General features: G+C 42.2%; 1 protein-coding gene across 1 annotated transcript in view; it reads right to left on the bottom strand.

Annotated features, from left to right (window-relative positions):
* jag1b (jagged canonical Notch ligand 1b) overlaps positions 1–24,697 on the bottom strand; it is a 37,187-nt gene extending 12,490 nt beyond the window's left edge. Inside the window, exons 1-12 of the mRNA XM_008430210.2 lie at positions 24,082–24,697; positions 23,617–23,922; positions 14,359–14,410; positions 10,173–10,430; positions 9,647–9,707; positions 6,362–6,492; positions 5,274–5,393; positions 3,649–3,762; positions 3,333–3,560; positions 2,794–2,840; positions 1,414–1,587; positions 584–734 (exon numbers count right to left, since the gene is read on the bottom strand). Coding sequence (XP_008428432.1) covers positions 584–734; positions 1,414–1,587; positions 2,794–2,840; positions 3,333–3,560; positions 3,649–3,762; positions 5,274–5,393; positions 6,362–6,492; positions 9,647–9,707; positions 10,173–10,430; positions 14,359–14,410; positions 23,617–23,922; positions 24,082–24,141 — 1,702 coding nt within the window. The 5' untranslated portion in view covers positions 24,142–24,697. The remainder of the gene's footprint in view (positions 1–583; positions 735–1,413; positions 1,588–2,793; positions 2,841–3,332; positions 3,561–3,648; positions 3,763–5,273; positions 5,394–6,361; positions 6,493–9,646; positions 9,708–10,172; positions 10,431–14,358; positions 14,411–23,616; positions 23,923–24,081) is intronic.
* Positions 24,698–26,618: the final 1,921 nt, after the last annotated feature.

The raw sequence follows: 26,618 nt of genomic DNA, 5'->3' as shown, positions 1-26,618 counted from the left end.
GGCAGTGGGGGAGAAGGTCACGGTGAGGCGTTGATGGGACAAACAGCAATAAGCGGTCATGCTTTCATAAGCAATTTAGAGTGACTTTTTTTTTTCCCACCGCACTAAAATCCCCTCCTTTCCCCCTGTCTGATCAGGTTAGGCGCATGAGGTGAATTTGCTTCCCTGTAAATCGCTTAATTTGTGCCAAGAGCGCAGAGAATCCCACTGTCTGGTATCTGCCTCTGTGGTTGGTCCACTCACTCAATTGCATGAGCAGGCACTGAAGACTGTGCACTCATTGAAGGGGAAAAGAAGAGGTAGCCCACCAAGTCGTTACTGAGAACACACACGGCGCTATCAGGCTTCTGCCAGATCTTCAGGAAATTTCTGCACGTTTGGGCTCATTGGGAACGGCTTAGCTTAAAGGAGAGAGCATCAAATCTGCTCGACTCCGCCAAGAAACTTCATTGTATGAAAACTAAGCAAGTATTGCTCTCGTGGGAAAAATGTGGGTGAAGTGTTTCACTACTGCACGGCGCACAGATCATCTTTCAGCAGCTTTCTGGAAAAAGCCTGTGGTCGCTGCAAGCGGGAGATATACCTTTACACGTGGTGGTGCGACAGTGGTCTTTGAGGTGGGAGCAGTTCTTGCCCTCGTAGTCCTCTGGGCACGCGCAGAAGTAGTCTGTGGCCCGGTTGTAGCAGGGCGCTCCGTTCTGGCACGGGTTGGGTGAGCAGTAATCTATATCCAGCTAAGGGGAGAGAAAAGGGATTGAATGGTGAGCAGAGAATGTGATAACCGATATAATGTCTGCTACAGAAAACAAAGAAAAATCCCCATGAGCATCCTCCACTTGGGCCGTGCCAGGAAACAACACACGGACACACACACACATACACACAAGGCAGGGAGGAAGAGAGGAGGAGGAGAGAAAAAACAACGAGGCAGAGACACAGGAGCCGTCCTCCTGAGTCGACGCTTCAGTGCTGAGGAATGCATCGCGCCGCAGCCAGGAGCAGCTTCTAGAAAACCATCCATTTTAAGAGGGGAGGACTGGAGAGCAGGGTGTGGCTGAGAGCAGGGTGATACAGCAGCCTCACCCCATAACGGGTTAACAGAACCAGTCCTACACAGTTCCTCAAGATGATGTTACAAAACTCTCAGTGAACTTTTGAGGGAAGGAGGGAGGGAGGATGGATAAAGGTTACAACTAATGGTATTAATGAAACTACAGGATGGATGGAAGGATTTGATTAGCTGGAGCAGCTTATTTGWAAAAAAAAAAAAAAAAAAAAAAAAAAAARRAAAAAAATCACATTTATCCTCTTGCCAACTGCATAAAGACTAAAAAACATTTTTTCTATGCTCTTCCTTGTAGCATATCCACCTACGCCTTTAGGACTCGTGCTTCTTTCGTGCGGACGTCTCACCTGGCACAGGTTCCCAGAGAAGCCGGTCAGGCACAGACACTGGAAGCCGTTGACCTCGTCCTGACAGCGGCCGCCGTTCAGGCACGGCGAGCTGGCGCATTCGTCCACGTCCCTCTCGCAGTGCTCGCCAGCAAAGCCGGGGGCGCACGTGCAGCGGTACCCGTTCACCAGGTCCTGAGAGAGGCACAAACTCAGGTCAGCGTTGGATGCATGTGACCAATGGCTCCAGCTGAGTGGAGCCCAAACAATAACTGTGAGAAACCAGGGAGCAAAGCTGAAGCGGGAACGACGGGGGTGGGCGGTGATGTTACGATTATTTCAACACAATTTCCTGGTACGGGCTCAACCGAGTGGAGCTCACTGCAATTTAATCTGGTGAGCTGGAGAAAAGCGTGTTCCTCCTTTTAAAACCTCTCAACACACTTTCCTGATTATAATTTTTAACAGAAACAATTCAGCCTCTGGTTTGAGGAAATCTGATTCAGCTGCAGGGGATTCCAAGAGTCTACACACCACTGTTAAAATGTCAGGTTTAAAGATCCTGTTTCAAGCTTTAATAAGGAAGCAAACTGAAGATTCTTAATCAGGAGGAAAAAAGTCATAACTTAAACATTTGGCTTTACGCCAAATCTCAGCAGACACAGATTCCCAAAGACAGACCTGACAGAAACTCTAATAGATGTTTTCTGACATTTCCTCAATCTTTAGAGCTTAAAAGCTCCAGGCGTATCGCTATGTCAAAGGGCAATCAGGAGACAGGCAGAAAATTGTTTTCAAAACATTAGATATAAATCACTGTGAACACAGCCAGCATTAAAGGGTGAAAACATGGTACGACTGCGGCATTACCAAGGATGTCGATACATCATCTATAAGAAAACAGATCCTAGAGAACGCCAAGACACCGACAGCAACTTTAAAGAGGCTGGATGCATAGAACCAGTAACAACTATCTATTTATTGTTCACAAATTAAAAGTTGGGAAAAACATACAAACTAAATCTTATTTGAAGTCTGCAAAAACATGATACTCTGATGAAATTTAATCCACAATTCAAAAAGATTATGTATGGCGGTGCCAGCACCATAGCATGCAATGGATGTTCCTTAAGCTGGAACTGCAGTCAAATAGAACCCGATGTTTGCACTGAACCACCAAACTCCAGAAGGTTGAAGATGACGACAACGCCCCAAAGAACATGTCTTCACCAGAAGAAGAATAAACATTTTTTGAAAGGTCCAGGCAGACCCCAATCAAGTTTTAATAGGTGTGTAAACTTTTTATATCCGTTGTATTTACAACCGCCCACGTAAACGTCTCTGTTATTAAGTTGAAGCTACAACCCGACCGAGCCGGATAGTTTCTGACCCGTCACCTACCTTACAGGTTCCTCCATTCAGGCACTGGTCCTTGCAGTCGTTTATGTCTGCATGGGAAAAAACAAAAAAACAAAACAGAGGATTAATACTAAACAGCTCTGGTAAATGGTTAGTCTTAGGTAACAAGTCTCTGCTTTATGTTCCTCGTGCCCGGGGCCTTTAAAAACACTGTTGTGAGAATAAAGTGCACGACGTGGATGATGGGAATGCGAAAGGAAAAAGGAAAAACAAAAGTGCACAACAAGAGTATTGAGCAATCCAGTCGGCTGCCAAGTGAAACTCAAGCTCGGATTGTTTTGAGCCCGTCCTAATCACCACAGACACACACATACACACACACGCACGCACATACACACGCACACACACACAAAAGTCTAATAATTGAACTGCAGACAAGTTTACACTGCACAAGCGTCACTGCTTTGCTTCATGCCTTCATGTTGCAGCTGTAAATTCAGCACGGACTGACTGAATGGAAATTATTTCTAAACACCAGCCAGGAGTTGGACTTGTGTCAACAGCTGCAGCTTTCAACTCACTGGTGTCACAGTTCTGCCCCGTCCAACCAGGCAGGCACTCGCAGAAGTAGCTGCCAATCAGGTTGCGGCAAGAGTTGGCGTTGACGCAGGGCTTGCTGTCGCACTCGTTGGCGTCTATCAGACACGTCTTCCCCATCCACTGCGGAGGACAGTGGCACTTGTAGCCGTTCACCAGGTCCTGACACGTCCCGCCGTGGTTACAGGGGCTAGGGGAGCAGTCGTCCACATCTGCGCAACAGCAGGTGGAAATGGTTAAGCTGAAATTATGTTTTCTTTGATTCTGTTAATTGTTGAGACGTTGCAGATTCAGTCTTACTGGTGGTGCAGGACGGGCCGCTCCAGCCCGGCGCGCACTGACACTCGTAGCCTTGAGCGGTTTCTGAGCAGCTCCCTCCATTAGAGCACGGATTGGAGAGGCAGGCGTGTTCGGCTAAAAAAAAAAAAAAGAACACGTTTTTTACAAGTTGCATAAGAAACGCATCGTTTTATACAATAGAAATACATTTTTCTCATTTTGTCGCATTACAAGTAGATTTTATGTGTTAGATCACTATAAAATAGTGAAGAATGGAAGGAATGTATATTCTGAAGCCTGCTGGTTTAACTGTGTTGTACTCGAGTGCAAATGTTTTGCTAGATGGGCCACAACTGGAGCAAAAAAAAAGTAGTTGTGTGCAAAAAAAAAAAATCCCCTTTTTCCAGTTTTATCGAGAATAAACTACACAACTTTTTTAATGAAATACACCAGACCTTTTTGTTGTTATTTTTTAAACCCTCTTATTTAGTCTTCTTTTTAATAAATGAATGCGCCCAATTCTACCTCAGAGTAAAAGATATTGGATGTTTGTGGTGCTACCTACTGTCAAATGAACATAAAAAAATATGGTTATTAAAAGTTTAATAGTTTGGGCTGGTGTTAAAGTTATTAATTTTACCATTTTAATTTGTTTGCAAGTGAAGTAAATTCCAATTCACTTAGTTTTAAGCATTTCACCGTCAGTCTAGTGAAATAAATCTGTACTATTTTTGAATTGTGGAAAAGGGTCGCACAGAATCGCACTATGGGTCTCAAAGTTAAGGGAGTGAATATGAATGCATACCAACAACATCAAAAAAATGTGATTCTCATCCTTCCACGTCACAATTGTGCAGTAATATTTATTTTTTATCATCACACAAAATCCCAATTTACTAAGTCAGCCAAAATTCCTCCCTTTATCACCACAACACATCCATAGATCATCCTCCCCCGCTCCAAGAGCCCGCCGTTAAAAACCCGCCCCAATCTCCCTCTCACTACCCGCCTCAACAGCGCCATCCGCCAGGAAACCGTACTTCATGCTATGTTGACTGGACCAGTGCAGCGTGACTTCCCTCAGACTCCCCGCCGCTCTAAAAGAGAGGCGCGGACGGGTTTAGGGATGAGCGCGTCCCAAATGAATCAGAAATGAATGATTTACTCCAGAAATGAGTAGAGCAATGAGGGGTGATCATCTCTTGGTATGCCAGGAGGAGGGGGGAGGGGCTACCATAGCCCCGGTCAGCAGACCTCACGTTACAAAGGGCATCGTTTCCTGACATCCCCGCAGTTAAGCTGTCAGCACCTCACGAGGCTCAGATTTAATGAGGAAAATAACCATCTCCATGGTAAGTGTTCACAACAGCTGAACCTTAGCACCGCATTCATCTGAAGAAGCTAAAAGGACGACCGGCCTCTGGAGATCAACATCGGTGGATTACCTGACTTGGGAAGAGGAGGAGGAGGAGGGCACTTACACTCAAGTGGAAACAGATTATTGCAAGTTACCACCTCCTCTGATTACAAACCCGGAGCACCTCTGACCTTTAGTCTGCAGGCTCACAGAGCCCAAACCTTCTAGCTCTCTGCAGCTGCAAATGTGACTCTGAAACCCCTCGAGAAAATCCGTCCCAGAGCCTCACCTCTCTCACAGTTTGCTCCGGAGTAGCCCTCAGCACAGGTACACTGGTACTTATCAGGTCCTGTGTTGATGCACGTTCCTCCATTCAAGCATGGCTGGTGAGTGCCGCAGTAGTTCAGATCTGGATGAAAGAAGAAATGAGGTTTTAAAACAGCCACTGCTCTATAGTCTATCAATAGCCAGATTTATGTGATGTGACCTTAACAGAGAGCAACGTTAACATGACACTTCTACTGAAAAAAACTCAAGAGGGGAAAAACATTTTAAATAAAAAAACATGCAAAAGTGATTAAGCTAATAAATGTTCAGACACATTTAGATTTAATCTGACTGAAACCTTGAATAAAGTTCAGCATTTTTGCTGCCATTAGTTAAAACCATAGTTGGCAGATAAATTACAGAAAATCTTATTGTACAAATGTATCAGTCAGAAAAAGGATACAAAGCATTTCTACATCACTTCTAGGTAACTATACCAACACTTTGGCAGAGGGAGTGACCAAATATGGGTCAAATATTTGTGATCTTCCACATGAACAGAAAACACCTGTATATGTCTGGGCCACACACATAATTTTTTTTTTTTTACAATTCATAAGTGTATATTAGGCACAAAAACAGCAGTGTGTTAACCAGGAAAAAAACCAAAAGACAATGGTGGCAGCTTAATGCTCTGAGGTGTAACAGACATAATTATGGATTCATCAGCAGAAAATTAAAACTTTAGGACAGTTTAATGTAATTTTCCTACAATTATATGTATGGTCCCTGAGAGTGGCTAAAATCAAGACATGTCCTCACAGTCTGATTTATGTGAGAATGAACACCGTCACGAAAACGTCTGCTTTAACAAAATATTTAAGGTGCACAAACATGGACAACCAAGTTTATGAAGCTTAATATGTAGAATTTTCATCCCATTAGATTTGTTTTGCTTTTTGTTGCATTATTATAAACATGGGTTACATTTAAGGTGGTTATCATTGTTTTTACTTTTCAAAAACCTGCCACCTTAGACCGGGACATGTTCCTTTTTGAGATCCACTGCAACCGTCAATGCAGCCAAAACTAAGGAGAGTGAGAAATAACCTTTATCACAGAGGTGGCCGCCCCAGTTGAGGTCGCACAGGCACTGCCATGGCTCAACGCAGGTTCCGTGCACACAGCCCGGGTGGGGGATGCATTTATCGCAGTACAGGCCCTGCCATCCGTACAGACACCTGCAACACAATGAGAAACGAGACGAGAGGTCAAAAAAAAAAAAAAACTCCCCGCACATGCAGAATGTTATTTACAACAAGGCCAGATAATCCCCATGGCATCTGTAAATATCCTAATCCTCCACTTATTCCAGATTCCTTCCGAATAATCGGATCTTAATGAAGTACACAGCAGCATTAGCAGCCCAGGAGCCGCACGGACAAAACAAAGAGGCAGTATTCACACAAGAATAAACACCACAAATAAATTTTAAGCAGCAGAGTGTTTATGCAACTGCATTTTTACAATACTTGGGCACAAGGAGACATGGGTGCTTTAGCATTTTAACCAAACAGAAAACAAAGAAAAACACTAAATTACAGCTCCAATGGGACCTTTGGGGTGGCTAACATTAGCATGCAACCAGACGTTCCCTTTAACGATGCTGTGCCTGCGGCTTGGCACTGGCGTCGCCAACACAGAGAGGAGCGCTCGGCCCTCCTTTCAGCTGTTTCACTGCTGCTCGTCTTGGTTCCCATGAGTCAGTGAGCAGGCCTGCGCCTCGAGGCTGAGAGCAGGAGGAGGATAAACTCTTTGCTGACCACTCAAACGTTAGAGTCCATAATTACACCGATAACGTTGCCCTTTTTGTTCTCGGCTCCATAATTGCAACAGCGTGACTGATTTGTCCGCGCTTTGGAGGTGGTGGAGCTGCGATACTGTTGCTGCTGTGGAGCCTATAGTGACAGGAAACAGCGTCCCCCTGGAGGAGCGGCGCACTGATTAGCCTCAAAAAAAAAAAAAAACGGGTGGAAAGTAAAAATAAACATGGTGCTTAAGTAAACACCAGTCCACTCTGCGCTCTTAAAAATGGGCGAATCCTCTATCAGAAGGTTTCAGGCAGAAGCTCAAGTTAGTTACTTAGTACAGTGAATGTGACTGCCTGTAGCATGTTTTATTAGCTGTACAAAAACCCCAGTAGTTTCTGTGTGCAATTCCCTACAAAACAGACCTATTTTTAAAGGATACCAACATTTCTAAGCATTTCAAATCAATAACAAAAGTTTTAAGCTCAAAGGGATAAAGGCACAATATCGTTCTATTCTGTTCAGCTTTCCCATTAGCTGCTAAAAGTATTTTTCTTTCTCAGTTTAAATAAACCACAGACATGCCTGAACACAGCATAGAAAACGCACCCCTTTCAAATAGTTTTTCAGATCTCTCATAATGCAGTTTCAGTTTTCTTCACTTAGTAAAATAAATTTGAAATATTAGCACAGCCTGATAGAGGCTACCTATGATGCACTCCCATTTCCAATTCCAGCATGTTAAATATCAAAGAAGAATAAAATAGAAACTCTGTTTAGCCTTCCGGCTGTCCGCTGAAAGTCTTGCTCTCTCTCGCCTTCTTGCAGCGCGAATAAATTACAAACATGTCTGGGCATGTTTGAAAAAGACCTTCTAAGCATTTTATGACTATTTTAAATCCTGACTGATCAAATTTTTGACTCTTTATAACGGCATCCACACTGAGGAGTATTGAGGATCGTTTTTTGTTTTCCAACTGGTCTGAGACGATTAGGCTGAATTCCAGCTAACAGCTGATATTTTGATGCATCATCATACAAGACATTTTCAGTCTCATCATTCCTGTGGCTTAACATCTTTTCAGTAATGACTTAAATGTTATAACACTGAATACCTACAATAACGTCTGCATAATTCAGAATATTCTGTGTAATAGATCAGATCAGTTAAACAATGGAAATCATTTCGGTTTTTATTCTATATCCAAATACAACAATACTATGAATCTCGTCACATTAGTCCATGCCTAAATGTGACATTACATTGTACCCTGCTACTGAATCTGCATCAGCAAATTCCTTCATAGTTTTCCAAGAGGACTGGGACTGAAATGAAAGAAAAAAGAAAAAAAACACCCTCAGGAATATCATCTGCTGAGGAACTGCAGACATTAAACTAGGAACAAGGAGGCTGCCCTCGCCTGAAACCAGTGTTGCTATGTACCGCTGTTATTAAACACACCACAACCGCCCCAGTGGTGGGAAACGGCTCACTGACTACAATAACAGAGGACCTAGCTTCGAGAGTTTAAACCCTGAGCTTTAAATATAGCCACACCTGTCAGAAGACTAAAGCGAGTCAACCTCTTGTTCTGCCAATACTTCAGGCTCCTACAAGAAATCTGATTCAGTCAAAAGCTTGGGAAAAACAACAAAGCTGCAAAAGGCAAACACGATCATCCATTGGTGAGCGAGTTATGGCCAAATCAGACAGCTAAAGCAAGCAATGAAATCTTGATCTGTGCAATGAGCTGATCACCAGGACCTCCTCCGGGACGAGGAGATATAACTGCGCCTCTGATACCCATCTGTGCTTGAGCTTTTCCTCTGGCTGTGTGAATAAATAGCATTAGAAGCCATTAGCTACACAAAAAAGGCTCATCCAAATGCTGAACCAGATTTGACTGATAACTTTTGCCACGTAAACGGATCGATGTCACTTTTTAGCACCGAATTGTGGCTGTTTAACATCGTCTTGGCCGAGTCTGGCAGCTTTAATCCAAAACTCAGTTAAGGCCTTGGAAACTGTCCTGGAGCTCCCCTCACCCCCCAACCACACCCCCCCCCCCCCCCCCACACACAAACAAACAAACACACACACACAACCAAACACACATCCATCATCCATCCATCCATCATCCATCCATCATCCATTCACCCTACCCCCAAAAAAAAATGTATACACAGTGCCAAGATCTGATTGCAGTTGGTTGTCTTTGATTTTAGATAGCGGGTTTAGAGTAAAAGGGGCTGAATGCAAACACTTTCGAGATTTTATTTGTAATGCATGCCTCCTAATTGTTCCACTTCCAAATTGCATTTTTTGCTTTACGCTGATAGCATGCGATCCCAATAATATACAACGCAAAACATGAGAAAAGTGACAAAATGTGCAAAAATTCAAGTAAGATGAACACTTTTTCATGGCCCTGTACATATTAAACTCTTGAAAAGCAGAACTTACAACAACCTCATTACTTATGAGCAGGATGATATAAAAAGGGGCAATTTTATGAACATCCCAAATTAAAGGAGATCATTTTCATTTCAGGAGGATAAATTGAACATAGCAACTCAAGACACTTACTTGCATTCACCTGGCTCCTTACACGATCCATGTTCAGTGCTGCAGCCTTGTCGACAAATAGCTAGAAGAAGAAGACGATCATTTAAAAACATAACTAGATTTAAATTTAGCTTGATTTGGTTGCATTGTAATTATAGCAGTAAATGTAATTACTATGTTGTCTGTATGAATAAACACAGCTGCCAACACCCAGGATTATAGCACAGTAAAATGTCTAATCAGAAACTGACTACTGTGCAGACTGATTTTTTTTGTTTGTTTTTTTTTTACCATGAAGCATCGTTTTCTGTACAGACGGATAAACACAGATAAACTTGAAACGTCTACAGACGGAGAGAGATCTGAAACAAGGCATTGTTGAATGAAACAGACGGTGCATCAGCATGAATCACAGATTATACAGTCTGCGTGGAGAAGTTTTTAAAGATTTGTTCATCAGCATAAAAACCAACCGCCTGAAGAGGCCACCCGTCACCATTTTCCACCGCAGTGACGTGCTTAAGCCTGCCACCTCCGCTGGGCTTACCTGTGTTGCACTCAGGTCCAGACCAGCCTTCCAGGCAGGTCTTGTTTCCATTGTAGTCGCACGTGTAGTGTCCGAAGAACTCGTCTCTGGGTCGGCAGAACTTGTTGCAGCCGAAGCCGTAGTAGTGCTCGTCGCAGCTGACCCGGATTTCGTACTCGAACTGAGCGACCGGGCCGTTGTGAATCAGTTTCTGCCACTGTGGGCTTGGGTTGATCATGCCCGAATGAGAGGCTTTCTCTATCAGCTTTCCGTCGGAACCTACAACACATCGACATCGGCACAATGAGAACCCTTTTTCGCTGTTCTTCAGATGCTCGAGAGAACAGCTGTGCAGAGTGCAACGTCCGACATTGTGCTATTGGGTGTTGTTAAGTTGTTAAGTTCTCGACCATAAATTGGGAACCCGAAACTGCCTCAAAAATTTCTGACACAAATTGCAGGAGATCTCCGATATAGCAGATTATATGTAATTAAGGCAACTATGTGTGCTAGAAAGGAAGAAAAGTACAAGGAGGAAATGCAGGAAAAAAAAGGGAAAAGGATGCCTGTAATGAGCGCTTTAACTGCTTTTTTTTTCTCACGCTCCCTGTCCAGCTCCCACTGGTTGGGTTTCTGATCCGAAGCTTTACAGCCCAGGGATAATACTGGTCTCTGATGCTGCTCTCTGCATCTGCTCAGGCGAGGACAGAACCGCAGCCGCCATAAATTACAGTGCGAGGACACTGATGCCTCAGTCACTGCTGGGAGGCCTGCCAGCATGCCTTTGGGACTTTTTCCCCGGCCTCTTTCAGATGCATTTTTTTTTTTTTGTTAACAGAAAGTATTAAAATCAACACTTCCACACACTCTGTCTCTCCAATGTTGCAAGTTAACACAGGCCACTAAAAGTTTTGTCACACCATTCCTACAGTTAAATTCCTATAATGAGAGCTCCAGGTGAGGGGAGCACAGACTAATACGGTGCTACCCCTCCCCCACCTGTTGCTGTACACTGCTGTTCAGCTCCCTCAAACACAGCCACACTTTGATTTTGCTTATGAGAAATTTTCAACTGTCAGAATAAGCATTGAAGAGCTGGGCAATAAGTCAATTTAATAACATTTCTGTTTTTGAAGATTTAATTCTGGGAAAATCTAGATTTTTTTTTTACCGATGCATTCTTGGGGTTTCCATATTCCATATTTTAGAGTGATGTCAGCCAACTAAGAACTATAGCATATTTACAGCTTTGATTTTTTTCAACTTTGAACTCAGGTTAACTGAGTTTTTATGATGCTGTGTATTTTTTAGGGGAAAGAAAATCAATTAAAATCAGACATTGTATGAAAAACCTGGAGATTTTTAACCAGTATCACCCAGTATCACCCAGCACCACCTTATGACCTGATGTACAACAGCGTTCACCATTTCATAGCAAACAAAACGATGACACACATCTCCAAGTCTACGTGTGTACCTTATAGAACATAGAGGCTTAACTTTCAGATTTCCAAAAGGCTGCTAACTTTTCTAAATCCTGCATGTTCTATAACAAAGAGACTGAAACAGCAAATTCACATTTGTCCTTAGTTCATTTACCAATCCTGCGTCATTTGCTGCACATCCTCCTTTTCTCTCTCCCTGCATTTCCTGTCAGTGAGCCATTAACTCATTACATCTCCGAATTTCACCGTTCTAGAAATTGGTCACATTTTCTGTACAACTCGATTCACTATTTAACAAGAAGACAGAGAAAGAGTTGTAAGGACCAGCGTTTTTCAGCTGTATGAAGCATAAAGTAAAGCTGCGCTGCCCTTCCAGGAATTGCTGAGCACCGCCACTCAGCTGGCTGATGAACAAATGCTTCTTTCTGTGCATGAAAACAAATGCATCTACTTTTAGACTTGTTCATCAGGACAGTAAGGGTGTAAAAAAAACTAAACAAGTGCAACCAATCACTCCGATTTAGAAACAATTGGCCGTTCTAGTGGTTGTTTATTCTATATAAGTCACACTTAAAATGATAAGTTATGTTATAAAACATTAATAAAACTATTAAATCAATATTGTAATCATTTCTGGAGCAGTGGGGATTTTTTTGCTGTTTTCTTTTAAGTCCGAGGTGATTAGATGGCTCATATTTTTGTTTTAAAACTGTACATGAATGCTGTGAGTATTTTACTCAAGATCATGATAAACTCAGAATCTTGTCAGACACAGAGAACGCTTTATGGGCTGACTGTGCCAGGAGTAATGAGCTTCACACAGAGAGCAAACACACTCGAACTGAGCAAACATACTGGGCCCAATCTCCAGACGCAACACCGTCTGCTTACAAGGTCCACACATGAAATGCTACTCGTTCTGCCTCACATGCAGCACTCGACTCACTACCTGATGTCTAATCTTCCACCTGGGAGAGAATGAAAAAGATGTCAGTCATTATTTACTGGGGCTCACACGAGAGCAGAGGTGGCTGACCGCGAGGTGACTTGTTCCCTCTGTAGTGTGATGCAACGCCGAGTGTGTGCGTGTGTGTATGCGCTGTTATTTATTTACCACGCTGCGGCGGTTGGCGGGTGGATTCTGAAATCGCAGTGCCCGGCAACATTTCGCAGCACCGTGGAATCCAGAGCGGAGTTGTGTGGCATTTCTCTACCGCCTGCGGGCCTGCGGTGTCGGGAGTAGCAGAGCCGCGCTACCTGCTGCCTGCCGCGGGGCCCGACATAAATCACACCAGCTCCATAAAAATCATTCTGGCTCTGAAACTTTTTTGAAGATTTCAATGTTACCTAAAAGCAACTCCTGTTCTAACACTTTGGAGTGACGAAAGAATTGAAAACATGAGAATCACAGTAAATTAGGCATCGGTTTGTCATGAGACAGTCTGACAACCTTGATATGCCAGCTTCACATCAAATTTTAAACAAGCTACTATTTCTGTGGCTACTAAAGCATGCTTATTACAGGTGCAAAATATCTAACGTTTCCTCATTGGCATTTTGATCTTGAGAAACTTGGATGATGAATTAATATTTAAGTGCATATTGTTCAGAACGTTTTTCCTGCTGATGTTAGCCAGTTAATTAGTTGGTGATTGGTTCTGCCCAGGTAGCATGTCTAGTCTCCATAACACCTGTTGTGCATAGTAGCCAACTGTAGGCTTCACCAGAGCGATGGGTGGCACTCCTTTAGTTTCTACACCATGACTAACTGCATGTGTTGTGACGAAAGTTTCTCCGAATCGTTTCTTTTTACTTAGTGAGCAGCAACAGGTAAACACTGAAAATAGCTACATTTGAGTCTTCATAAGATGCATTTCTAGTAACTGACTATTGGGATTCCTTAAAAGTCGTCATTTAAATTAAGAAAACTATCAAGCTCAGCCAGATACATGAATGTAGCAGAGTTGTGAGCTGCCCTGCCAACCATAAAAAAGTTAAACCAACAGTGAGAGCGCATTCAGGGGGCTTTTCACACTAGTGTCCTAATGGTTCTCCAGGGAGCGGCAAATGCAGCAGAAAAGACCGAAACCTCGTCGAGTTCAGACAACACACTCCAGCTGAGGCCCTGCCCTCAATGTAGGTCACCACACCATGTCCAACCTGACCACCAACCAGCAGGAGTCCCAACAGCAGCCAAGATTTAGATTTCTGCCTTGTGTTACCACCATGTTATTCCCACACTCGTGAGAAAAACGTGCAGAGGCTTTGAATGGCGCACCGAGTCCTCCCCAGTGAGCGCGCTCCGAGCTCACCTGCACCAGCAGGAACTTTAATCTGCGAGAAGGCATGGTTCAGAGGCCACGGACCCCTGCGTGGAGACTGCAGGCCGGGCTGCACGCTCTGGATGAACTCTTGTGTTTTATGCCTCAGTGATAGCGAGACAGCGTGACCCCGACCTCAGCTGGCAGCACCTGCCATCAGTCATCGGCCATATAAAAACATTTTTATAGGCCGGTGTGGGCAGTGAGGCTCCCCTCCTTTGCCTCACCATCTCTTCTTCCTGCCCTCACAAGCACCTGTCAGCACACTTAAAAAAAACAGCATGTGGATCTTGAGGAAAAGGGCAGTGGGGTTTGGGAAGGATAAACTTCCTTCCCTGACCTTCAACATAATGTCTCCCAGGTGCTGCCACAAGGACAGCCAAAAGACAGTAAAGAGAAAATAGGGCAGGACGTAGATGTCAGATGGAAAGAAATACTCACCACCGGTTTCATTGTTAAAGTCCCAGGCCTCCACTATCAAAGTATAGGACCTCTGAGGAAGAGGAGAGAGAGAGAGAGAGAGAGAGACAAGAACTGTCAGTGAAAATCAACACAACAAAACAAATTTAATAAAAATAATCCTTGGTAATAATTGAAACTTGCAAATAAATATGCATGTCCTAATTTGCTGGCCCCAACCCTATGCTATCCAAGTCTTTTCACTCATTGCTGGACCTGAATAATCACAAAAGTGAGTTTTAGATGTGGCAATACTTCCAACGTTTGGAGAACGTTCCCCGTTTCCCAAAGACTTACTCGTCCTCCCAGTGACGTTTCATCCCTCTCTTTTCTCTAGAATGGCTAATAACAAAGCCTCCACCAGAAAATTCTGTCAACTCACAACAATCCTCCTGCTGATCTGATTAACAGATAAGCCTGAGGTGGTGCAGAGGTCTCCCTATGAATAGAAGGGCAGACGTATGGGCCAGTGGGCAAGCTGAGTGCCCACCCAACAGCAGAAAAACACCAAAGATCATCCAGAAGTTCATAGAAAAACATGCACATCCTCATTCTACGGAAACGTTTCAATTTTATACTTATTTAAGTAACTTATGACAGAGTTCTGAAGCTTTTCAAGTACCCAGCACAAGGTACAAAAAAAGTGATGTGTCTAACTCTGAAAGGCCCATCTACATTTCAATTTTCCCAGAAACACGTTTTGTCCGATCCAGGGTGGATCGAGCTCACACCGATATCGGTTTACACATTCACCCTAGCATGCACAACAGTTATGAGAGAACGAAAGCATCAGCAAAGTGAGAGAAAATGAAATCCACTTGTGGTGCTCGAGCATCCACCACTAGACATAAGTATCACTTGTTGTACTCGCACAGCTCCTTGCAGCGCCGCATGGAGGCATTTGAAAAATTCTGAAGCGCCAGTGAGTCCGTCTTCGCTGTGATGACTTCATGGTAAACAAACCTGCTCCAAAGGAAAACCCCTGTTCACTTTCCACACAAAGAAAGCAAGGAGCATGAGTCACTCCAGTGGATTTTTTTCTCGCTTTGCCTTCACCTTGTTCTCAGGCATTCAACTTTCCATTTTACCAAGAGACATTTGTTTGATCCCTTGCCAGCATTTCCCTGCAATCAGGGCAACCATTATTTAAAATGCAACACTCATCAAAACTTTACAGTAAGTCCTGATTCATAACTGCTTGCAGTTGCTTAACACTGCACCGAGTCAGTGGCAACGTGATCCCTAATCATCCTCTACATTGTTGAAACCTGCAACTAGTTATTCTAGCAGTCAGAACAATAGTGTTCTGGCAAGTATCAAGTTAAAGCTTTGGCGTTCCCCACCTCCCTCCACAGTGTCCAACACCTAAAAACCCAGCACAGGAACTTTAGCGTTTTAGCGTGCTAGTTGCTGGCAGATTAAATTTCAAGTTTAAACAAGAGCACACAAAAACATCATTACAAACTATTTTACTGCATGACATTTTGAAACCTCTTTGGGCTAGGAATGACTAACAGAAATAACTCTCACGCATGTGACAGCCACTCAATACAAGCAGTGATCTCATCCTAAAAATGGGAACTCTAATGCAATTTCACTGACCACACAAGGCATTTATTCATTAGGAATTCAAGTGTACTTTTTTTGTAATTTAGCATATGGGAAAACTGATTTCCACCCCAGTTTAGGTGTGGGTCGCTATGGCAGTGTGACAGCCTTAAGTAAAAATACCACAATTTCACAATATTTGCACTTAAATTTAAGACATAAATAAACAAGGGCATGGTAAACAGTCTGTTTGTTTTTAGCAAATCTTAGATCATTTTAAAAGTATATTTGTTCAGTATAATGTTTTCCACTTCAGGTTAGAGGGCCATAATGTTTCATTTTTAACTACAAGAGAACATCTGCAGTTCATACTGCAGTTGTTCATTTGATTTATGACATAACTTTCTTGAAACAGATGCTAACTTTAGCATTGCTAGCAGCTAACAGGTAGCTAGTCTTGATATTCTTGTAGTGCGTGCAAATCATTTATCACAGTTTCTATTTTTACTGGGTGCCAGAAATACTACAACACAAAACTTACAAATGTGTCTGATGCTTCTGGCTTCCTCAATGCTAATGTAACCGACTAACACCGCGACTAGCTAGCTCAAACAATGCTAAATGTAAACAGTTAGCAGCTAATACATTCTATTGCTGCTAAACCAAAGCTGAATTTACAGTTTTTAAAAGAGATTGAATTACATTTTACTTGTCATTAATTTTATATTCAAACAAATCTCAAAGTGCTACTACATGTTAAAGAATATATTGAAACTCTAAAATACTCAAACTGAACTCAGACTTGAACTCAATTACCTGCATACGCACTGCAAAAACAATAAAAGGGAAATTTTCAATACTTTTTTGGCATCAGAAACAGATTAAAATTAGATAACCATAAAATATTATATGGACTAAACATTCATGAACTTTAAAATTCTACACTTTTGTAGATACGTTATGTTGACAATTTATGTTGTAGATGCTTCTGTATTTTCACAGGCATTTTATTAAAAAGAAACCAAAAACAAAAAAAGAAAAAAAGGTAAAATTAAAAAAATCAGAGCACAGTTTTAAAACCTTGGTGAGTTACACCATGATACCAAAGCCTATCTCAGTTGAATAATCCTTTAGCAATCTGTACATTCTGTTTTTCACATCGCAGAAGCATTTCCCCAACTATTGTGCTTTGAACAGCACTGGATCTCTGCCAAGAGAAAACATCAACAAACCTTGTTCACCTCCAAAACAATGAAACGTCATACTGCGTCAATGACTGGTAGGATGGAAACCCTGCTCTCTGTTTGTCATAAGCTGAAATACACAAAAAACTGGCACATTAAATTCACAGGGCGCCTCAGATCTTAATACCTTTAAGGCACATTCACAAAAGACAAAAACACACCCAGATCTTGCACGACTTGGGCTTGCCTTGACATGGAGGCCATTGAAGCACTTTAATCCCAACAAGGCTGATTATACATTAGTCTTAGCCCTAAAAATGATTAAAACAGTCTTTGATGTTACTTTGAATAAGCCTAAAAGGTCACCATTTCAGACAGATAAAACAAAAAAAAATTAAAAAAAAAAAAAAACAGTTGCAGAGAGTAAAACACAGCCCCACTCCTCATTCACTAACACTCCATAACTCCTCTGCTCTTATCAGCTTGAAACCGTCTTGCCACTGCCAGGTTCACTTTTCCCAGGCTTCCAGCTGACTCACCGCTTCTCTTTGAACTACAGAGAACACACTCCCTCTCTCCAACACACACATATAAACACACACACACACACCCAAGTGCAGTAAGTGTGGCCATACGTCTTCTTATCTTTCCTGGCCGAGCAGGCACTGTCCTACAGACAACCAACGCAGGCGATAAAGATCCTTCCAGTTCAAACCACACTCGCTTGCCAAAGAACACAACTAAATCCTCTCAGTAGGGGAATTTTCTAACACACTCCCCCTGTCCTCCACTGTAAAAAACGAACCCATCTGATGTGCTATTACTAAGAAATATAACAAAATAAGGAGAGCCATGTGTCTTGGAAAAGCAGGCAAAAGCTAAAGGTTGAAAATAAACTGAGGTCGTCAATCTGCAGGACGGGAAATGCAAACTCCTTTAGTTTGCACATTATGACTGTTTTTCGTGATTAGAAATATCTCCAAAGGAGGAGTTTTTTTTGTAAGTGTGGGCTTCTTTAAGCCAGCTCACTGGCAGTGCACAGGCAACAGGCCTGCGAGCTGCCAGTGACTTAAACTTTCTCTGTGTTTTCGCAGAGGAAGCTTGAGTCATCCCAGTAATCTTATTTTGGAAATGCGTAATGTAAAAATGTTACCATTCTGAAACTTTCTGAATCTCAATACGGGTATTGAGATTTAGCTCAACTTTATATGAAGGCAACTGCTCATAAAAGAAAAAACAGAAACGTTAGATCCGAGACAACATGTCCGTCTTCAATTAAAACAAAGGAAATGAAAATCTGTTAAGTTTATACGCCATGGCTGCCTATTTTGTTACCACATCTTTTCCTAAACTGCCAAATTTGTCTTTGCAAGTGCGTAATTTTTTTTTTAAACGACATGGTCAGCAGTGTGCAGCAACAGCAGAAGAAAACTTCACTAACTGACATCTCTCTGAGAGGACTTCAACCATAAAACAAAGGATGGAAGGAAAAGTTTGATTGGATTTTCTTTTTTTTTAAGTTCCAATACACCCTGTCAAAAAAGTATTCAGCACAAGCCTAAGATATAAAAGAAGACCCTAGTCTTGGTTGAAAACAAACAAAGATCCACAATCAGAATAAAGGAAATGCAAACAGAACAAGTCAAAGAGATCTGGACCCTTTGTATCAGATTTCTTTAGCAGCTCTAGCCAAAGAGCGGCAAGATGATCTATATAACACCTATGTGACAGTCTATGATATAAAATGACAACTCTAATGTAGTCAAAATGAAGGCAAACATTGTAAATATCCCCATCCCAACATGACCCTGAGAAAATGCAGCATCTAAATAACAGCTCAATAGATATTCCATGAAGGTACAGGATACACCGGAATCTCAACTGCAAGGAATCTCACCTTTTGCCAACATAAACAAAGACACCGCAAACAGACTTTTTTTCACAAGGCAAACAAGATCAAAACACGAAGCCCCCAGACAAGAGATGAAAGCCATGTTGTGCATTTAACTAAACAAGCTTCGAGAGAGCGAGGGATCGCTTTTTGGCACGGGTCAACCTCCATTAACGGAAATGCAAACAAAGCACAGGTTATCCCGATTAAATGTGCCTCAGAATGCATGTGATGCCATGCTTCTGTTCAACTTCAAAACAAGTCTGATAAGCAGTGAAGCGTCAGAAGCCATTATGCAATGTCACGGCGAAAAGCACTGTAAGTACAAATTTTAAAAAGGTGGGGAAAAAGAAAGCAGAACAGGGTGAGGTACAAGAGAGACATTCTTTTCCCTCTTTCACTCGACTAATCTGCATTTAACGGCCACATCAGAGAAGAGTACATAAAACAAACATGTCATTACTCCCACAGCAGCCAACAGCAATTATCCTTCAGGCTGAGCCGCCTATTGTTCTTCGACACACCTTCGTGTTTTCAGACCGCTTTGGCTCGACAACAAAAATCAATCACAGGGATATTAACATGTCCCAGCTCAGAGTAGCACTACAACTTCACTGTGCGTGAAGGGGAAGATGGGAGAAAAATTAAATTATGTCATTTGATTTAAATGGATTAGATAGTTAAAGTACCAAAAAAAAAAAAAAAAAAACACAGTATGGAGTTCTCACGGTAGCTGAACTAAAAATAAGGCTATGGTATTTACAAAAGATCTAAAACAAAAATGTTATTTGTGCCACTACTTAAATAATCACATAGGAGCCTTCTTTCAATCAGCTGACCAGCAGTGCACAGCACAACATTATTTGTTTTGAACATGATGCAAAATTCTACAATGAACTTTAGAGATGCACTCATCAGGGAAAATAGCGACTTATAAATACTTACGTTTTTTATATATATATATATATATATATATATAGTATTTTATTTTAACACCAGAATCCTAAAAGAATATCAATTTAAGCTTCAATGCATATCTTCCTAACCATCATGTAATCTTATTTTCTAAAAGTGAATTCAAGTGAATGATGTTAGTTTATACAGATGGAAAATGATGGAAGTTCTTTGGTGTGGTAATATTAAAACAAAACTAAACAACAAAAATATGATTTTTCTGCATTTTCCACTCAGATCTGACAAAGGAAATATACGATTCTGCTCTTTGGCCAATTAATTCATGCATATGTAGTAGTCTGTGTAGCTTTTTGTCATTTAGGACCGTAGCCCAAGTATAAAAGCTGGTATTGACTAGTTACCTAATTAGACTACCGATTCTAGATGAGGGAGATGCAGTTTGGGGTTTGCCAGCTGTAGTTTAAAAAATCCACCTTAATAGGAATGACAAATCTTTTGTTCCTACACCATGATTTTCTGTGTTTTCACAACTGCAAAAACTTTCAAGCAGCCAGATTTGTTTTTCTTGTAAGTCTAGGAGCCTTCTTTCAATCAGCTGACCAGCAGTGCACAGCAATTAGTGCAGAAAACTTGGGTCACTCATGAAATTGCTCTAAATTTTTCCTTAAAGAAATGACTTCAAGGTATAGAAAATATTTAACAGAAAGTCTCAAGCAACGTGAAACCAGACATTTATTCCAACTTTGCTACTTCTCGATACGGGTTCCGGCCCAACATGAAGACAAATCAAAATCCAATCTGTGATGTCTTTACTCAATTACTGACTTTCAAACAAAAGATAAATGCAAAAATTCTTCTCACATTTTCCTAGGTGATCAAATATGCTGATGAAGCCAGAGAGATGTGGTCTTCCATCATTGCTGAGTCTACGACAACCGCTTCCTGTTGCTTGCCCTGCACTGGCTTTACAGCTGCGCTACCTCCATTATGTTCTGTAATCCTCACTGTAGTCACAGAGGGCACCCTATTGTCTCTACTTGATACACCGTGAGGGCCAGCGGAGCTGGGACCTCACTTCTCTTGTGGAATAAAAGCCCCAAGCAGACACCCTGAACCCAACACAAGTCTCAGAAACAGCGGTTCGCTTGTGTCAAAGAGGTCCAGCCAACATCGTCCAGTTCAACTGGACGCCTGGTTCTTGCCCTACCTGATCTGAGGGCATGTGTGCAGCCTCATTAAGTGCAGCAGTTACCGTGGGTGGCAAGGTTAGAGCGATGAAATGCCTGCGGTCCAACCAAGCGTGATTTAAACAAAGCCCTCGGTCTGGACAAGAGGCCAACTTCATGCAGCTCACAAGAGAGGATGAAGGGACGAAGAGGGGTGGGGGAGAGGGCTTCATGAACTCTCAGGACCCAACAAGCCCAATTGCACCACACTGCCATCTGTCCACAACAGCCAATCAACTGATGAAAAGGACAAAGAGTGATATCATACCTAACCTGACAATTGTTAGTGTGCACTGGAGTAAAGCTCTTGAAGTGAAGGATGAGAGAATCTGGTCTTTACCAATTCAAGGGCTGTCTGCACCAAAGTCCTTTGCATTGGAACAGTGGCCCAAGCAATCCAGATGTTCTTATGTCATTGTATGGCAAGAAAATATTTTTTTAGTATGCATGAAACTGAAAGAGTACAACCAAGAGCCCTCAAACTTCACAAGGCACCAAGTTTGTTGTCCATCTCTGCTCTAGTGCTGTTGCAAGGGTTCACGCAGACTTAATGCTGCCAGAATGGGAATGTAAACAGAAACATTTTAAAATATGCAAGACGCCAGGCTCCAAGTAGAGCACAAATAAAAAGCACAAAGCATCAAATTCCCACAAGCCAACACAAACGTCCTTTTCTCTTTTTTTTGACATGAACCGATAGGATCTACCTCGTATAACAGAGACAGAAACCGGCCATGATTGATGGAAGCAACAAATCAGTGTGAATAATGCTGGATATTACAAGAAGAACTTCCATCACGATTGAGGTAAAAATAGCCTTGATGTAATTGGACACACACACATACCAGCAGACTGTGCCTTTCAGCTATCAGGCACAGTGGAGGAGTTTGTGGGCCAAGCTCTGGGGCCAGTCAGTCTGTGCACGGTCCCTTTTTATTTTTTTCACTCCATGGAAATGTGCTCCAGCATGGCAAATCATCTCTCTCACAAAGCTCCAGCACTCCCGCTTGTCAGGGTCGTTTATTTACCAAAAGAAGACGAGATGTGTGACCCAAGGAAACCAGAAAGTTTTCTCTTTTCTTTCTACTCTGGAGTTGCTGCAACTTGAGAAGCCACCAGAGGAGGCAGAGGAGAGGAAATCTGTGATTTAAACCGTTTCATGTCAACTGTTATCTGTTAAGATTATGCAAACAGGATCAATTAAAGTAAAGATTGCACCAATAGGGGTTCCCTAACAGAGAATGATTTTTTTTTTGTAATCTAAGGAGTATGATGTGTAGTGGAGAAAAAAAAAAGTGCTGCAGGAGAAAAAAAATGTGCTGCAGGTTTTCTGATAGAGGTAGTTTTGCATCCAACACAAACTGAAGGGATTATAAGATTTTTTTTCTGAACAGTACATGCCATCAGTCAATGTGGCTTCAATAAATCTAATAAATAAATAAATAAGTGCTCACTTTTACACTATCTGACACCAGATCAAAGCCGATTGCAGAAATATTGTACGACTTCCGTGCATCTCTATTTTAACGACTGCTTTTAACACTGTCACACACGAAGCAAGACACAGGAATGAAATAACTTTCATCAAACCACTTTCATCTTTACTCAAACTGATGGGTGCCAGATGGCTATAATTAACTTCAAATCATACTTTCGAATTAGCAACCAAGTTTCACTCAAAGCCAAATTCCAAGTTTAACTATATGCAAAGTACTTTAACACCCTAAACCAATTATGATGGACAGGTCTAGGCCTGGTGGACTAAAATACCTGCACGTTTTAAATTAGTGCACACAATCTGGGGACCAGGGTCAGGGGGTGTCAAAAAAAAAAAAAGGATTCTAAAGGGAAACTTTTCCTTTGTTTGTTGCCTTTTCTATCCACTTTTTAAAGGGGTAGGGGGACGTTAAAGTCAGAGTCGGTCCACATCTGAATGAGGCCCGGAGCAGAATTTAATTTGGGACCCCACAAGTCACCACAGCAGCACCGACTTCCTGTTTATATTGTCCATGCTTAATTTTTATAACATCTTTTTTTGTTCATCACATTTTTCTGTTTTTGCATTTTATATGTCTTATTTGATTTTGCATTACCAAGCAACAATGAGAAAAAAAAGATTAACCACTGATGTATTTACAAGTAGTTTAAGTGTGCATTAAAGTTTTTATTTGTTTTTTTTCCATGGAGTATAATGTTTTGGTGTTTTTATTTGAATTTTGTCTTTAATGGATAAAATGTGTTTACTTCTGGTCGGTTTTCAAACTTGTTTGTAAATTCAAACTTTCCTGTGCTTCCCAGGAAAGAAGGGGACACATAAAAAGTCATAGTTTTCATGTTTCGTCCCGGCCTCAGTGAAGGTGATGCAAGGACATGCATCCGCCTTCCGAACACCTATTTTCACTTCTCTACACGTTTTATTTGGGGATGGAAATCAGGACATGTTTTTTTGAAAATGATTATTTAAGCCTCCACTCACCGGCCAGGCAAAGCTGAAGGGCAAAACTATCCTGGATTTGTCATTCCTGACAGGACTCCTGAAAGAAAACGTATTCCCTCCGAGGACAGGCGTAGATCCCATTCCGAAGCTGCAGGGCCCCGCAGCGGAAACCCTGGACTGGTATTCCTTCAGACAAACTTTGAAAAACGTGTCGCACTCGCTCCGTGCGCACTTTTGATCCGCGGCGCTCCGTGCGCCATCGCAACACATGCCGTTGGGCAACTCTCCGTTCGCGTTGTGCATCGACAAGATCTGCAGCTCGAATTGTCCCGATCCCTGCGACACCTGTTGGGAGACAGAAGAGCGGTTATTCAGCGTGCAGACCCGAACCTCTCCTTGGAAGCACGGCTGCACGTCGAGCTAGCACACAGGACACAGCGGTGCATCCACTCAGCCGAACCGAGTGACCTTTCCCGCTGCTCCCCGACCAACAGACCCACATACCTCCACAAGAAAGCAGAGCAGGAAGAAGGCAGCAACCGCGGAGCTGCGTCTCAAAATCATGCCTGCTGTTTGCCACTCGTTTGTACTAGTCGTCCGGCCGACCCACGGCACCAGAGCTCTCCTCTGGTTTTGAACATGCACGAATGGGGGGGGGAAAACAGCAGTTTGCTTAGCGGAGCACAGGTTCCAGATTCATAGAAGAGCTGTGGTTTCTTTCCTGGTAGGTCCGTCAAACACTCCGGAGCGTCTGCTCTTCGTCTCCACTTGTTGCTGAGGAAAGTTTACACAGAAGCCATGCGGCGGCCGATCCCACTGCGGACTGACTCACTGACTGCTGGTCCGAGTCTGAGCTCAAGCTACACAAGTTCAGCGAAGGGGAGTTGCCTCCATAATAATGAGCCAAGCTAGCACACAGCACCGCCCCTCAACCTTAAAGCTGCTTCTCACACTTGTCTGTAAAAAAAACAAAAACCCAGCACAATCACTTTAGATGCAGTTACCGCCTACAGAACAATATACAACCTCGCTGTTGAGCAAATTCGCTGTGAACGGTTTTAATCGAGATAAAACCCAGCCTCCCCGAGCTTCCACAGGTACGTGCCTCTGGTGGTGGTGACATCACATGGGGCTGAGCAGGGCTGCAAACTTTTGATTGGGGCTTGAAGCACGATCAGGGTGCAGGTGGCGGTGGTGGTGCTTGACTGGGAGGTAATTATATATGTGTATAGAAACTGTTTTTTTATACTTATTAAAAAAAAAAAAAGAAATAAATATGCTTTCACCAAAATACTTTGTGTAGAGAACAAGTGAAAATGTGATTTTAACTGTGATTTTGGTTGATGTTAAGCAAACCAGTCAAAGTCTATTCTTTAAAAAATATATGTTCTATTATTTAACTCAACTTTATAAGTTATTGCCTTAATAAATTGGATTGACAAATTGTATTTTCAATAACAATCAATGAAGTTTTTTAAAGATTAGCTAAACCCCAAATCAACATTTTATTTGCAGATTAACTGTATAGACTGCACTTTAAAGGTGCTTTCTTTATGTTACTGTGCAAATAGTGACATTTTCATATAATTTCGTTTTTGGTGTTTTTGGGTTAGAAGTTGAATCTTCTTGTTGGTAACAAATGGTACAACTTGGTCGATGTCTTCGTCACGACCCTGCATCAGGTATAAAACCATCTCACACAGACATAGCAAGTCAGGAGTTGGAATTGTAGGCATTAATTGATAACATTTTCAGGTCAGCATTTTATTACCTACTGGTTAGAATAGTCTTTTAGTTTAATTAGCATTGTGCTAGCTGTGGGACTCGCTGACTCAGCGCCTTGAGCTTGAACTGATTAGGTTTAAACCTGCTGGACTCCACAAAGCCTACCTTCACCTCTGGTGATGACGGATAGAAATTCTTCACCTTAACAGACTGATCTGTGGTGAAACTACCAGCATCGCTCTGGTCACTCTTCATGTTTCAAGCTAGCTGTCACTTTCCCTCTCCTTGACCACACCCCTGTTTAACTCCCTCTGCTCCTCCTCCCCACACTTGGCCACGCCCCCCGGTGTCTCTTAGCACTGCCCCGTCCCGGGGTTATGCTTTTACATTGGGTTTAGTTTCACGTTATAAGCAACATGTAAAGAACTATTACATCTAAGTGGAAAAAAATTTCAGCTTTAATACCCAATTGCATTGTATTTTTACGTTGTGAACATTCTATTCACTGTGGAACTAACATGTAAACGAAGCAACAAAAAATTGTTGGGGTGCATCAAACTGACGACTTTATTCCACGTGTTCCCTAGGTCATGCCTCGTTGGGTAGTAAACCATATTGCCGCTATCAAATCCGCCACTGACATAAAGAGACTTATGGCCCTTTTCCACTAGCACCTCTAAAGCGTGGCTCGACTCGGCTCATTTACACAGTTCTGGTGGTTTTCCATTACAAGTCTAGTGAGTGGGGTCGACATATTGGTCGACTCCAGAGTCCGAAACGTAACGCAGCGAGATCTGTATGTTGCACAAACCCGACAGTGGAGGACATGGAGGGAGGCTATGTTGAGCAGTCAGCTCAGTCTGTGGCTTTTTGTTTGACTCAAAAAAGAAAAGAACCAGAGAAGTCTGTGGGCAGAGAAGTAAAGGAGAGTGAGAGTCACTTTTGTGATGCAACACCCTAGCCAAGCAGTGACCGACACTCTTCTGATGTCACATTTTAAGCTCCACTTTGCACACTTAGAACCCTAGCGAAAAAAAAAAAATCTAAAAAGAGAGACTAGCACTATTTAGCCAGTATTAGTGGAAAACCCTTATAATCATCTAGTAGAACGTTTGGAAACGGGCCATCATGAAGCATTAGAATTGTCTCAAAAATTGAATCTTGGAATGATGATGGTCCCAAAAGACTGGGCCATAGATGACACTTCTCTATTTAAACTTTTCTCAACTCGCTTTACAATGTAGCTTTTACAGAAATCAGATAATCAGCTCGATCCTTGCATCTTTTGTGATGCCATCAAACCAAAAATAAAAATC

The sequence above is a fragment of the Poecilia reticulata genome, linkage group LG15 (assembly GCF_000633615.1).
Source record: "Poecilia reticulata strain Guanapo linkage group LG15, Guppy_female_1.0+MT, whole genome shotgun sequence".
In the NCBI taxonomy this organism is placed as follows: domain Eukaryota; kingdom Metazoa; phylum Chordata; class Actinopteri; order Cyprinodontiformes; family Poeciliidae; genus Poecilia; species Poecilia reticulata.
The sequence above is the reverse complement of the archived record's forward strand: the minus strand, read 5'-3'. Positions and strand labels throughout refer to the sequence as shown.